The sequence below is a fragment of the Prosopis cineraria genome, unplaced genomic scaffold (genome assembly GCF_029017545.1).
Source record: "Prosopis cineraria cultivar Desert tree isolate PC_DT_omini unplaced genomic scaffold, ASM2901754v1 PC2254, whole genome shotgun sequence".
NCBI lineage: Eukaryota > Viridiplantae > Streptophyta > Magnoliopsida > Fabales > Fabaceae > Prosopis > Prosopis cineraria.
The window spans coordinates 1-15833 of NW_026557579.1; the positions used below are offsets into that span (position 1 = coordinate 1).

The window sequence follows — 15833 nt, forward strand, 5'->3', positions numbered from 1 at the left end:
TTTACTAACTTTACTCTCGTCCCCAAACAAGAGGGACAGTTGTACTGTGTTTTATTTGGGAGGATAATAATAAAATTTTAATATATAAAGAATTTATAATAATTAGATCATTTGACAAAATTTTTGCAAAATATGTTATAGGTATTAATTTAAACAATTGGAAAATATCAATCTCAATTGTAATTAGTGAGTTATATTTATAATTTAAATATTTTATTTGTAATTAAAACTTCTAAATTTACAAATGTACGTTTAAATTAATATTAGTAATTTATTTTTAGAAAAATTAATTAGGAAGCTAGCGATAATAAGCTCATTATTTCCAGGCTTTATTTCCATTCTCCCTTTTATTTAGGAGCTTGTGTTGGAGTTTCCCCTAATGTTCTCTTTAGTAGTTTATATGTATTCTCTATGATTTTTGTTCGTTACCCAATATGCTAAGTGATGCTTGTTGCCCAAAAACTCAATGTGTGGATAGAGAACATGATGGAGTAAAAGTATGTTTTGTATAAATTTAATAAGGAAGCCTTGTTGATTCAATTTTTTTTTTAGAAATAAATGATGGTTTTATTTCAAATAAAGTGCTGAGGGCTAAAACGTGAATAACATAATACAAACAAACTGTAACTTCCCTCTCTCAGTGCCTTAACTTCTCACTTTTCCATATTGAACATCTAGCAGCTGCAATATTAGAGCGTCTTTTCCCCCTTCTCACACAAGTTTATAACATCTAGACAATTGATATATGCATATAAACTGGACCATATATATAGAATAAATGCATTTATGTCCTGTATATTTTACCTAATTACAGTATATCTCACTTCTATTTTAGAAACCTATATAAACATTCCATTGATCAATCATAATTACAAAACACAAACCTCTCTCCTACTTTAAAAGTTTTATTTCTATTCATTCAAATTGTTAGTTAATCATTAAGTTATATTTGTTAGATTAAAATACTCCTCCTTAAATATATATGTTACTAAAAAATATTAAAATCTCAAAAATTCATGCATATATTTTTTTACTTTATATTCATAATGTAAAATTATTTATTTATTAATTTTTTACAAAATAAATACACAAGTTGGCTAAGATGTTATCTCAAACACATGTGTAAAAAATTTAATGAAATAGGCATTTAATATAATTAGAGATAACTTAGTTAGTATTATTAATGTTTATTTTTCTGTAAATTTCATCGATCTCAAACAAATTTTTTAAATTATTTAATTAAATATTACCATAATAAATTATTTAAAGTTCATTAAATTTGTCGAGAGAAAATATACAATTCAATATAAAAGCAAATTAATAATTGTAAATTCTTATGCATTAATGTCTCAGGTTTATTCTAGCCTTGTGGTACAAGTGAATGTCATAATCAACCCTACCATCCCTACCATTATTTTCTGGAGAAGCATGCCACGGAAAGGTCATTGGAAGATGAATGATTGTGTGCTTTCGCGTAGATTGAACAGAGATGTTGCTGGGGATGGCCTACCATATTGATTACACGTCCTTCTTATCTTCATTGCAATTAACCTCTCTTGTCTTTTCCTGAAATGTAAAGAATTCATTTTAACTTCGTCTTCAAGTGTTCTCTTCTCTCAATCAATCTAAAACGGCTTCTCACTCCATCGCTTCCTATCAAACTCTCTTCTCTCTCAATCACACTGAGTTCTGAAACAAAACAAGGCATGGCTGCAGCAGCTGTGGCACAAGCTTTGCTCTCTGCTCTGTCTGTCCAGACCTTACTGGATAGGATCATCACCTCAAGCGAGCTTCGAGATTTCATGAACAACAGAAATCTCAAAGTCTCTCTCATGGATGAGATGAAGATTACTCTGTTGATGCTCGATGCTGTCCTCAACGATGCAGAGCAGAAGATGATCACCAATCATGCAGAAAGGAATGGCTTGAAGAGTTGAAAGATGCTGTCTATGATGCTGAGAATTTACTGGATGAGATCAACACTGAGTCTCTCAGGTCCAAGGTTGAAAAAGATTCTCAAAACGTCGCTAACAAGGTGCGATCCTTCTTTTCTTCTTCTTTTTTGTGAATTTAATTGGAGGATGAACTCCAAGCTAGAAGCAACATGCCGAAGGCTTGAAAACTTTGCCAAACAGAAGGATATCCTTGGTTTGCAAAGTGTTAGCTTAGAGTGCATAAAACACCTTCAACTTCATTGGTAAATGAATCGATGTGGTTGGTAGAGAGGATGATAAGGAGAAGCTAATGAAAATGCTTCTGTGTGATGAAGATCCAAAGGGTAATGACATAGGAGTGATCACTATCTGGGGAATGGGAGGGTTGGGTAAAACCACCCTTGCTCAGCTCCTTTACAATGATGAGAAGGTGCTGGGCATTTCGATTTGAAGGCATGGGCATGTGTTGCGGATGATTTTAGTGTTTTGGGACGCGACAACGAATCTTCTTGAGTCCATCACTTCAAATCTACAATAGCAAAATCTAGACTTCCTTCGTGTTGAATTAAAAAATAGCTTGAGGAATAAGAAGTTTTTGATTGTGTTGAATGATTTGTGAATAAGAAATATAGTCATTGGGATGACCTTGTAACCCATTTCACAGTGGAAGAAGGGGAAGCAAAATCATCGTGACAACTCGTCAAAAAAGAATTGCTGAAATCACGCATACCTTTCCTGCGCATGAGTTGCGTCGTCTCTCAGATGATAATTGTTGGCTTTTACTCTCCAAGCATGCATTTGCAAATGAAGATCCGAACAATATCCAGAGCTAGGAGCAATCGGTAAGCAAATTGCAAGAAAATGTGGTGGCCTACCAATTGCTGCTAAAACAATTGGAGGTCTTTTGCGTTCAAAAGTGGATGCAAAGAAATGGAATAAAATTCTCAATAGCAACCAGTGGGACATACCACATGATGATGTTTTGCCTGCTTTGCATTTGAGCTATATCTATCTTCCATCGCATTTGAAAAAATGTTTTGCTTATTGCTCAATCTTCCCTAAAGATATGTTGTTGGACAAAAAGAAATTGGTCTTGTTATGGATGGCAGAAGGCTTTGTACACCAACAATCCCATAGGGAGAAGACATTTGAAATGGAAGCAGATGACTACTTTAATGAATTATTGCATAGATCATTCTTTCAGCAAGATGGTGGTGATCCAAAAAAGTTTGTCATGCATGATCTCATCAATGATTTAGCCAAAGTTGTATCTGGAAAGAGTTGCCTATGGTTGGAAGGCCAAAAAATTTCAAAATCTACTCTTCGTCATTTATCATATCCTATTCAAGTGTATGATGGCTCTAAAAGATTAGGGAACTTCTCTCAATTAAATTGTTTGAGGACATTTTTACCCCAATCTATATACGATGGGAGGATGACACATTGTTCATTGACCAGAAAGGTACCACGGGATTGTGTTGCCAAAACTAAAATGTTTAAGAGTACTATCTTTGTTTGGCTATCACAATGTCAATGAGCTGCCTGATTCAATTGGTAATTTGCAACATTTGCGATATGTAGACCTTTCTGACACTTCCATTGAAAGATTACCTGATGCAGTCTTTACACTTTACAATTTGCAGACATTGCTTTTGTCAAATTGTAAGTGTTTTAAAGGAATTGCCAGGAAAGATAGAAAGGCTTATTAATGTACGTCACTTGGACATTAGTGGCACCGCTTTAAAAGGAGATGCCTAGACAAATTACAAAACTAGAAAATCTTCATAGTTTGAGTAGCTTTATGGTGGGCAAACAACTGACTGGATTAGGAATTGAAGAGTTAAAAAGCTCCCTTTTCTACGAGGAAAACTTTCCCTTTCAAAACTAGAAAATGTTGTTGATTCAATGGATGCTTTGGAGGCAAACTTGAAGAGGAGAGACAAATTGAGGAGTTAGTGTTGAAATGGAATAGTGATGCTCAAGATTCACAAATCGTGAAAAATGTACTTAACATGCTGCAACCCTTCAACAAATTTACAAAGATTGACCATCAACCATTATGGTGGCACAATCTTTCCAGATTGGTTGGGAGATTCTTCATTCAAGAATATTACATATTTATCAGTGAGTGATTGCAAGTATTGCATTTCGCTTCCATCATTTGGACAATTACCTTCTCTCAAAGAGCTTGTTATTGAAGAATGGAATTAGTACAAAGAGTTGGACGTGAGTTCTATTGCAGCAATGTAGAGTCCACTTCCTTTCAACCATTTCCATCCTTGGAAATTCTAGAATTTCGAGAAATGCTTGTTTGGGACGAATGGATATCGTTTGATGGTGAAGGTGCCAAATTTCCTTTTCCTCATCTCAAACTTTGAGTTTATATGATTGTCCTATGTTGAAAGGAGACCTGCCTAGTAACCTTCCATCGCTGACAAAGGTTTCTGTTTCAAATTGCAAACGGTTGGAGGCAAAATCAACAGCTTTGCATTGGATTGCATCTATTGAAGAATTAGAAATTTATAAAGGGAAGCAAGGGTTATTGGGAGCTCTTGATGATTATTCTTAGACTCTTTGAAATCCATAACAATTGGGAAGTGTGATTGCTTGCGATCTTTGCCAAGAATGATAATGGGTAGCCATTTTCTTGTAGAGTTGTTCTCTGCATGATATCCCATCAATCATGTCCTTTCCAATTGAAGGTTTGCCCGCTTCTTTGCAATGTCTGCAATTGGTAGTTGTGAGAAATTAGAGTTCGCACCTCAAGAATCTTTACAAAACTGCACATCACTTGAAGACTTGAGGATTTGGAATAGTTGTCATTCCTTGGCATCCTTTCCATTAGGTTGTTTTCCCAAGCTTACATACCTTCAAATTATGAATTGTCAAAATTTGGAGACCTTTACATGTGTTAGGGGGTCTGCTCTTGCCTTAAAATTATTTTCGATCACAAGTTGCAAAAAATTTAGATCAATGTCAGAAGTACACATTAATTCCCTTACCAGCTTCAACATTTGTATCTAGGAACTCTTCCAAACTTAGAATCATTTCCTCAATGTGGTTTGCCTTCTAATTTACAAGCTTTGGAAATTAGTGGCTGTGAGAGACTATCTTGTATACAATTGAATTGGGGTGGTTTTTTCAACGGCTGACTTCTCTCTTAACATTGCGAGTTGGGAGGTGATGAAAGTGAAACTATACTCCATAATTTACTAAACATCAATTACTACTGCCCAACTCTCTTGTGAATATCTCCATATTTGATTTCCCTAATCTTAAACATTTAGATAGAAAAGGGCTGCAACACCTTACTTCTCTCGAAAATCTCTCCATCCATTTTTGTCCAAACCTTGAATCCTGCCAGAAGATGCACTGCTGCCACCCTCTCTTCAGTTATATATCTACAGGTGTCCTAAATTAGAAGAAAGATATAATTTTGAAGGAGGAAAACACTTGTCTGACATCTCTCATATTCCAACCGTATCAATTAATAACGAAGTACTATGAATCCTTAAGATGGTGCGGCATTGCGTCAAAAGGTGAGCTCTCTAATTCCAAAACAATCAAACTTTTCAGTATTGTTTTATTTTCCTGCAAAAATTTTTCCTTTTTTTTATCCATTTCCACGGCACACACAAAATTTTGGTCTTCCCTTCATGATCATTGCATCAATCAACATTAATTATAGGAAACATCTTACCTACATCAATATACCTTAAGTTGTAAAATTTTCTAAGCCAAGACCATCAATGCTTCTGCAATTTTTATTTTCTTGAAAAACTTATAAAACTGTGAAACATGTGGTTTAATTTAGAGTCCTATAATTTCTCATAAAATAATAATAATAATAATAATATCACTACTGGTAATATTTGTTATACTATTTGTGCACACCTGAAGAGGAGAGAGAATCTTTTTTTTTTTTTGAAATGGTCATTAATTATCAAGTCATCACAGGGATATGAGTTAATTATATAACGTTGAAAAGATTTAGACCATATCTAATTATTTGGCTTGGTATCATATTGCGTATTTAATATCTATGCTTGATTAGTGTATTCATGAATGAAGTGTGATTTGAACCCCATACATTTATATTTTGTAATGAGATTTGAGTTATAATGTATGTATGTATGTATGTATGTTAACTATTTAGTTTTTAATTTTATAAGATTTATTTTTTGATAAATTAGGTTAGAGAAGATGAGGAAGCAGTCAAAAAGAGACAAATATGATATGCAGGGAAGGCGGGCAAGAAGTTAACCTAAACATTGCTGAGGCTAAGTACAGGTCTAGTTTTTTTAATGTTTAATGATTTTTTATAAAAAATATGTAAAAGCATTTCAATGGATCTGATTCTTTTTTTTTATATTATTAGGTTATAAAATATGAAAGGAGCTCACAAGAATTGCTCCACTCTCAGCACGAAGACTGGTGAGAAACTAATTAATCCTCTCTTCATATTCTTGAAATTCTAACTAATAATGATATATATATATATATATATTTATAGAGACACACACAAAACACACTTTATGATGAGTTCTTTTTCAGATTTATTTTGGTAAAAGATGATCTTGGTCTGGTTGAGGTTTATTGTATTTTAAAACAAAATACTAATTCCAAGTTTTTTAATCTATAAAATCATTATATGAAAATTCAAGTCAACAAAAATATCTTAGTTTTATATATATTCACACATTATCATAAAAACCAAATCTAAAGTTTGACTTATTAATTGGATATCGCGTTTAACTTTTTATTGACTTACTCTAAAATTTCTTTAAGTAGAATACTATAGGCTTTCAATATGCAAAGCAATAGCCAAGTGTCTACTAAAAGTATCACATGCCTAGTAATACTTATAGTTAAAAAAAAAAAAAGTAAACCACTTTTTAATTGTTGTGATTGAAACCTTTACTTGAGTCATGAAATCTATTATGATATTTTGGTTTGATAATGCTTGTCAAATAGGTGAGGAAAATCAGTAAAATTGCTCTGTTTCAGAGTTATATGAGAAGCAATGAAGGCAGTGAAAAACTAATTCAACTATCATTACTTTATCTCCTTATTTATCAGTCCCCAACAACGATTAAATGAACATAAAGGTGGTTTTTAGCTATACATACATACATACATATATATATATATATATATAAAACTTTTCACATTAGCTAAACGATCTGATAGTGTAAAACCTGTATTCCATTGATGTTTATTTTATGTACAGTTGTGCAGAAGGCAGAATTGAATTTCCTCATCAATTACCATGTTACCTCAACAACAATAAGCTCAACAAAGGTATGATATCCTAGATTTAGTATTAGATACTTAGTCAGTTTATTGAGATTAGTGTCTTGATTAACACTCTTTCAATTTACCTGGACATTCCTCTGCATTGATTAATTCGCGTCTTGCAATTCTCATATGCTCATCTTAGTGTATTAAGACAATGTCTTAAAATGAATATGAGATTTTGTTTTTCATAAATCTGGTCGAAAAATAGATGTGTGGTGTTTTAGAAAGTAACGAACCCTATATATGTTCATATATATAGTCTTGTAATTAGTAACTGAGAATTTTTCTAATGTATTCCACTTTAAATATATTTTTTGCAGACTTACACTGATATACCTTTCTTCTTGAAGATTCTATGACATACACATCTTCCAACTATTTTAAGGTAAATGAGAAAATTAATTTTCGTCTTTCATGAGTCATCAAATTGTTTAATTACTAATTCTAATAGGTTAGAATCTACCCTCTTGCTTTTAGACAATTTTTGGTTATTAGTTTTGATGATAACAAGTAATATTAAAATTATTTTAAATGAGAATTGATATTTTTGGAAACTGAATCTGATTGATTGTCTTCATTGCAAAATCAGGAAACAACAAATAATTGACAATGGTCATGGAGGAAATTAGTTGTTGGGACCAAGAAAAGGAGGAAAGTTAACCATGACAAAATACAAAAAGAAAATTGTGTTGACGAATGATTTACAAAGAGATGAAAGATTGAATTGAAGGTGCAAGCAGATTATTATTTATCCAAGCTTAATTGTGTACTTCCTAAATATCATTGTTGGAATTTGAGCATCTGCATGCTTAGAATGTTTTTGCTACCTAGTTTTTTCAATAGTGAACTACTTTTTACATTTGTTTTATTGTTTGGGTGAGTTGGGTAAAACCATGCATGCTAATTTTAGGTGAGTTTTGTAAAAACTTTTGTCATAGTTGTGAGTGAGCTCAATGTACAATTGTAATTGAATTTTTATAATGGGAAAATCTCTTGAATGTTTCTCAAGAGGACTGGACATAGGTCGGGGACCGAATGAGGATAATTCTCATGGTGCGTGATTCTCTCTCTTCCAATTCTCTTATTAAGATCACTTATTTATCTACACATTTCATCTCACATATAAACACTATCAAGATGTTTTAAACTTAATATAATTAAATCATATTATTAGAAGTGTTGTTACCCTCTATGTTAAATTGGAGTGTCTAGATTGCTGATTAGATTTAATAAAAAAAAGTATAGTTTTTCATTTTAACAAATATAAAGTGAAAATTAAAACAAACATTAATTTGAATCATTCAAATTAAATTTAAAGGTACAAATTAATATGGACGAGAGCAGGATGGGAGGATGGGAGGAGGGAAGCTGGGCCCTGCAAGTTTTTCACATGTCAATTCTCAAAATAAGGTGAGTAAAATAAATTACAATAATCGTAATATAAAGTATGAGAATGTGAAGCTGATAATCGAGAGGAAATCACTTGGTTTGGAATAAATTTGGTCTTCTTTAATTATGATTTTTCAGTCTGCAAGCCACACACAATTATTTGTTTCTTAGAATCTAAAACTTAATTGATTGACATAATTCTTGGATATAGCATCCCTAGACTTTCAAGTCATTTCTTGGCTTATTGAACATAACCATTGTCCTTATTTTCCAACATAATTATATACCTGGTTTTACAAGTGAATTTTAATTGTAGTTGTGTGTCATAACTTATTTATAATTACTTTTAGCCATATGGCATCAAGCTCAATCCCAAACTCAATTATTTGTACCGAATGAAAAATATAGCAATATTAGACTTGCATAATTACCTAAATTGTAGATGATTTGTGTATCAAAGTATAATCTGAGATTCACCTTGAGCATTTTTTAAGCCTTTATGCAAAAATAATGATAGTTAGGTCCCGAAATTTCTTGATTTTATTTTTATCTTTCTTAGTTTATCATAAGAGAATCAAGGTTCATCTAACATCATAAACCAGTTGAGGAATATTAAATCAATTATATTTTACGACACATTAGGTCATATTTTAATAGTTCATATACCAAGAAGATGGCTTGGGCCCAAAATTTCAATGGAGCAAGAAGGAAGGCCAGCTTACGAGAAGCCCAAGCCCAACCAAAGTGACCCAATCACATTTTGCAATGCTTCCCAAATTGTTTAAAATGGTTTTTATCTCCCGAATTTCATGGGTTTCTCTTTTCCCCAAACAAATAAAATGTGGAGAACATGAATTTCAACGATAAATGATTACGCATTGCATTACTGTTACCTTATGTGAGGAGCACAATCCGAGTCAAAAGAAGCCCAATAAGTGTTTCTTAAAATTTTAATTTACAATATTTTATTATATTCTTTTTTTCATTTCCAAATAAATCATTTTTTCACCAGACATGTGAATATTATTAGTGTTTGAATAGATGGTAAAGATAGACTAGAATGAAATAAATGAGTGAAAGAGATTGGGTCATTAAGAATTTTGTTTAGAATTCAATAAGGGTTTAAGTTTTTAGGGAGAATGACAATAAGGGCTCCACAAGAAAAAAAATATAGCAGTGAAAGCTAAACACAACTCAAAGTGAATTGATGAATATTCATTTGTGTTTACAAGTGAATTGATGAATGTGTATCTATAAATAGATAAACTTATAATTATGTTCATCCTCACTACTATTTTTTTTTCCCTCTTCACTGCCCATTCTCAAGATTTTTTCCCCCAAGATCAGTCATATATCACATATAGATTATTGATGTCTATATTATATATATAATTTTATATGAAAGAAAAATTGTCTCACCCGTTACATACACAAACCCAAAAAATAATAAATAAATAAATAAACATACATCTCATTAGTACCGTATACATCATAAACCCAGGATAGTAATAACATTTGATCACTTGATAACATCAATATCATAATCCACATAAGGACTAAGGGCTTGTTTGTTTCTTTATTTAAAAAAGTATTTTTTTAATAGAAAAATTTAAAACTTGTTTGGTTAAGTGTTTTTAATTTAATTGTTTTTTAAACTATTTTTTATTTTATTTTTAAAAATAAAAAAATAGAAACAACTTCAAATTGTTTTCATTCTATTTTTTTATTTTTAAAAATACACTACATTTAATTAAATTAAAAAAATTACCTCAATCATTTATATTATATTTCATCATCATTAATCACCTATAATTATCACTATCACTCTATTTTTAATTCTAAAACTGATTTTAGATTAACATAACCAAACAACTTTTATTTTTATTTTATTTTAGTTTTGAAAATATTTTAAAAAATTAATTACAGACTATTTTTAAAAAATAAAAATAAAAATCAAACTGGCCCTAATCATCCGATGTGCAGTATCTTGATCTCTCTTTTCAATGAAATATCAAAAAGCCAATGTAAAAATAATCTACTGTGTTGTGATATATACTGATATGTGACGTAATATATGTTTCCCCCCATTAATTGCTATTTAGAAGGTTGGGTTAAAAAATTACTATTTCAAAAGTAGAGAGGGAATTATTTTTAATATTATTATTATTCATAATTAAAATGTCACTAATTTTTAACTCAAGTTTTTCTTTTGATCTACATTAAACGTTAATGAGAAAAAAAAACATATATTGAAGCATTTTTATTTAATACAGACAAAGTTATAAATTTTTTAACATATTAATGAATTTTAAAATTTGTCTTAATTTTAGTTTAACGTGGTTCAAATGACTTATAAATATAATCAAAAAAGTAATCCTTCCATTAAAAAAATGAGGCATTTTTTTTTAGATAAGATGTTCAAAAAATAAGATATTTTGACTCTTTCAAGATCAATTAATGAGATTTTTCAAAAATTTCCTTAATTAAGAGTGTGAGTAATAAGATTTTTTTTAAAATTGAAATATTATATTAAATAAAAATAAACATAAAAAGATGTGTAGTCTAAAAAAATTAACTAATTCATTGGAATGTAATTTGATTAAAATTGCTAAGGGAGACAAGAGTATATGGTGTGTGAGAAAAATTTTATACTTAACATTATATACATAATGTGCCTATTTTCAATTAAATTAAGAAACTTAAATTTTTTATAAATTATTTATTCAATAATAAACTCTTGTTTTTATATTATTAACATATTAAAATTTAATTTTCTTTATTTGATTATATATAAATATATTAAATATATAACACTAAATACCTAGGCTTACCCACAAACACAATACTTCTTTGATTTTATTTATAAATTAATTTTAATTTTCACCCAAATAAAAAATTTAAATAATTAATTCTATTCAAAAATTTAATAAGTTTTCAATTTAACCCCCATTAACTATAAATTACACTTCCTCTTACTAACATTTACTAGAAATTAAAAAAAATTATAATAGATAAATTAATAATATAACTTACCAGTAAGATAAAAAAATTATTTTCTCTCCATTCCATAAATTAGACCAGATGAAGCGTGTGTATAAAGAAACAAAAAATATGAGAGAGAGAGAGAGAGAGAGAGAGGGGTGGGGCAGGTGAATGGAAAAGAAGATGGATGAAATGTTGAATCTTTAGGGGACAAAGCACCAACACATTTGTGTGCGCCTTTGTCTTAGTGGACCTCTCATACTTGCCAAAGAGGATTTGCCTTATTCAATCCTTTTGCCTTTTTTCCCATTATCAACATGCATCGATCAACCAAAAAAAAAAAAGAATTTTTTTTTAAATTATCCTTTTTGCAAAAATAAAATAAAATAATGAATCAATCACAACAAATCAACCCATTAAAATTTAAAATATTTATTTAAAAAAAAAGAGCTTCATAATTTGCTCCCTAAGTCATTGAGAAGCAAGCCCCAACCGAGGAACACAAAAGGGATATGCTTTAATTCAATTGGGGTTACTTCTATATGCACCAATTTTTCCCCAACACTTTGCTAAGCATTTTGCTACAAAAAGATTCCAATGTTGCTTTATCTTAATAAGATCATTATTCATGGTGCTCAAATGGCAAAACCACCACCCCAAAACTTATCCTTTGTCTTAGAAAAAAACAAAACTTGTGATCCATTATCGTTATATTTGTTTTACTATCACCATCCATTTAGTGCCTTTTAACATTTCAGTTATATGAAGAGAAAATCATTAAGAAGTCTCGTGGAAAAAAATTTAATTTCAAAAAGACTCATAAAATGCAAAAATAACTCTTAAATCCCACAAGCCTTAATTATAACTAAGTGTTGGTATGCATTAACTAAGATATCCTTATTTGGAAAACAAAAAGCAAAAAACTCTCCTAGTGGTCATTTTGGCAAGGGGTGTTTTGGTAAAGTGCGCAAAAACTTACCCATGAGACTTCAAAGTTATTTTTGCATTTTATAGGACTTTTTTAAAGTTAATTTTTTTCTATGGGACCTCTTAGTAATTTTTCCCAAATATAAATGTTTCTCAAAGCGTGCCGCATACATATCCAATCAAAGAAAAATCATAAAAATTCATACAATCGTAGCTTTTTGGGTTTTTGGTTAAATCTCGTTGGAAATATTTCTATTGTTTGTTTTGATATGTGGCTTGTTATAAAGTTATGGTATTCATGGCACTAAGTGGAACAATTCGGTCCTGATTTAATCATGATGTGGTATTGTGACGTGATGGATTAAAGTACACAGTGAAAAATAAAAATCTTTTCGGTAGGATTAAACATAAATGTCGTGAAGTGCATTGAATCAGAAAATATTTCCTTCAACAATTAATTGGCCTTGGTCTTAGTAAATAGAATTATGCAGTTCGTGTAAATATGGAAAGCTTTTTTAAAAAAGTTACTCGCATTTAAATTTGATAACGTCTTAATTTGATTCAATTAGATGGGCATATCATATTTTTAAAAAAAGTCCTTAACTAGAGCTTGTTTATATTGTTAAAAAAAAAACTAAAGCTTGTTATTTTTAAAAAGAAAATACAATACTTGCATCACTTCTAGCAAATAAAATTGCATAAGTACAAATATTTATCTCTTTCCCTTGAAATATATACAAAGTACAAACTTTCCACAAAATAAATTAAGAAGAATCTCATTAAAGGCCCTTGGAACACCAAATTTTGCATTTAGGGTCTAATAAAATTTGAAAATTTATGGCAAATCCAAAGACCTTGCTTACAACTTTTATTGTGGATGAAAAGACACACGTGTTTTGTCTTAATAGGATGTCTATATACCACAATACAATATCTAGAAATCTTCAATACAATATTCATAAATGCACACATATTTTAATAGACATTAACTTAAAGTATATTATTTAATAAAGTATGTTGTTTCAATGAAAGTATGTTATTTATTATAAACTTTATGTTATACAAATGTTACACATCTATATATGTTCATTGTGTTGAGAATTGATGGGCATCGTATAATGCATTTATGAACATTATGTTATTCATCATTTATTTACTTGTATATTTTTCTTCAAATTAAACCATATCTACCAGATGTGTTGTGCATTCATGAATATTGTATTGAGAATTATGAACATTATATTGTACATACATGAACATTCTGTTGAGATAAGGGTAAATGTATCTTTTCGTCCACAACAAACTTTACAAGAAAGACCTCAAGCTTACAGTGCTTTTCAGATTTTATTAGACCTTAAATACAAAGTTTTGTGTTTTGGGGCCCTAGTGAGATGTCCCAATAACTTATCACCTAATTAGTTTAATTATACTTTGTCCTCAATTTAAAAATATAAAACATTTTTAACTAAATTTTACCTCCCCCAATAAAAGTAGTTACTTACTTTAAACTAACCTTATCTTTTCATATTTACCCCTATTAAACACTTTACAATAAATATAAAGTCATTCATTAATAGAGACACTTTTAAAAAAAGGTAATAATTATATCTCAAAAAATTAAAAATATCTTATATTTTTTAAACATCTAACTCTTCAAAAAATGTCTTATATGTTTAATAAAGGGAGTATATTTTCATACAACATACCATCTGTTTATTTTTTAAGATTTTAATTTTAAAGAACGCGCATGTTAATTTGATAGAGAATATTTCACTTTTTTTTTTTTGGCCAATAAAGTAGCTTTCATTAAAACTTAAACAATCACACAGTGCAAGTACAGAAGAAACAAACGAAATAAAAGCACAACAGAGAATAAAAAAAAAAAAGAAAAGAAAAAAGATCGCCCAATGCCTACATGAGGAATCAGCAGCAAAAGAAGTTTGCGAATCTTCAAACAAACAAGCCAGAATCGAGGATGTGGTTAAACCAATCTTCAAACTTTTCTTCTCCCCTATCCAAATGAGAAGTAAAAGTACGCAACTTTTTAAAAGTTATCAAAATAAAATTTTGTAATATGAACAAATATCTAATCTTATATTTTACAAATTAAAAAAAAGTAATAATATATATTAATAAACTTTTATTAGTATGTGTAATTTTTATTTAAAATTATTTTATAAATTTAGACTGAGGGAGTATTAGTCTATAGAAAAAGCATTAAATAAATGACAATATATTCGGCCAAAAGAATAAATAACAATATTGAGTTAATGATCATATAATTGAAGAATAAAAAATAATAAAACAAGGAAATTATAGATTGAATATTATGGAACTCACATCATTTAAACAGAATTTTAAATACAAGCCCGTAGATAGGGGGAAAAAGGCAAAATTTGCACACAAGAACAGTGAAATATATTATTTGCAAATAAGAACTAATGACAAATCATTTTTTTTTTTTGCCAGAACAAATCATCATTTGAAAAAAAAAATACAAATTATTGTTCTCATTTTAATAGAAATTAATTTTTATTAGTTTTTATTTATGAATAATATCCTTTGGTGGTTCTTGCATGCAATTCTCCCTACAAAAATTACATTGGGAAAAGCTTCCCTTAATCAAAACCTAACCTGATTTGAATTTATATTAGTATACACTTTAACTATTTCTTTTTCTTATTTATAAGATAGAAAAAGATTAATTTTAATCATATATATAGGATATCTTATTATTTTCTGTATTCATCTTTATTTTTTTATCCTTATTAATTATTAAAAAATTGTTAATAATTTTTTATCTTTATTATGGTGTACAGGTGAAATTTTTTTTTGAATTTTAAAATAAAGTTAATAAGACTTCAGGTTTTTATTAATTTTGGATAAATATATTGAAATGATTTATAAATAGGACTATAGAAAGAATTGTTAAAAACAATAATATTGAAAGACTATTTTTAAATTTAGGATCCAACCCAAGTCAGGCATGTGGTTGGGGCAAAGCCAAAAAATTTTATTAAGGGAGCCGAGATAACAAAACATATATGATAATTGAAAGAAAATTTATTAGATTGATATCACTCACACATAGCATAAATATTTCAACATATATATATACTATATATATATTTTTAATTTTACTTTTATTTTTTAGTTTTGCTCATCAATTTTTTATAGCATAAGAATAATTACTATCATGTCTATGATAAATTTTTAACAATTTTTTATCAATATAAACTATCATTAAATTGGCAAAGATTTTATTTTTCTTATAAACATTGAATAATTTAAATATATTTTTGA

General features: G+C 29.3%; 1 protein-coding gene and 2 long non-coding RNA genes across 3 annotated transcripts; all 3 read left to right on the forward strand.

Annotated features, from left to right (window-relative positions):
* The first annotated feature begins 1706 nt into the window (after positions 1-1706).
* On the forward strand, positions 1707-4503 carry LOC129301606 (putative disease resistance RPP13-like protein 1). Its single transcript, XM_054940161.1, has 9 exons — positions 1707-1747; positions 1888-2064; positions 2223-2364; positions 2599-2633; positions 2745-3224; positions 3308-3396; positions 3516-3596; positions 4146-4277; positions 4340-4503. Exons 1-9 carry the CDS (start codon positions 1707-1709, stop codon positions 4501-4503), a joined length of 1341 nt encoding a protein of 446 aa, XP_054796136.1.
* An 812-nt stretch (positions 4504-5315) lies between these two features.
* On the forward strand, positions 5316-6373 carry LOC129301605 (uncharacterized). Its single transcript, XR_008591053.1, has 3 exons — positions 5316-5473; positions 6128-6224; positions 6313-6373. It is a non-coding gene; the product is annotated as an uncharacterized LOC129301605 (long non-coding RNA).
* Positions 6374-7072: 699 nt separating this feature from the next.
* On the forward strand, positions 7073-8250 carry LOC129301604 (uncharacterized). The gene is made up of 3 exons (XR_008591052.1): positions 7073-7235; positions 7553-7617; positions 7822-8250. It is a non-coding gene; the product is annotated as an uncharacterized LOC129301604 (long non-coding RNA).
* The last annotated feature ends 7583 nt before the right edge of the window (positions 8251-15833 follow it).

Excerpts from the sequence above, each read along its gene's own strand:
- LOC129301606 (XM_054940161.1), top strand. The coding sequence starts at position 1,707 with ATGGCTGCAGCAGCTGTGGCACAAGCTTTGCTCTCTGCTCT. Across the intron at positions 2,065-2,222 it reads TTCTTTTCTTCTTCTTTTTT|AGAGGATGATAAGGAGAAGC; the intron begins GTGAATTTAATT and ends TGTGGTTGGTAG. Across the intron at positions 2,634-2,744 it reads CAAAATCATCGTGACAACTC|ATCCGAACAATATCCAGAGC; the intron begins GTCAAAAAAGAA and ends TTGCAAATGAAG.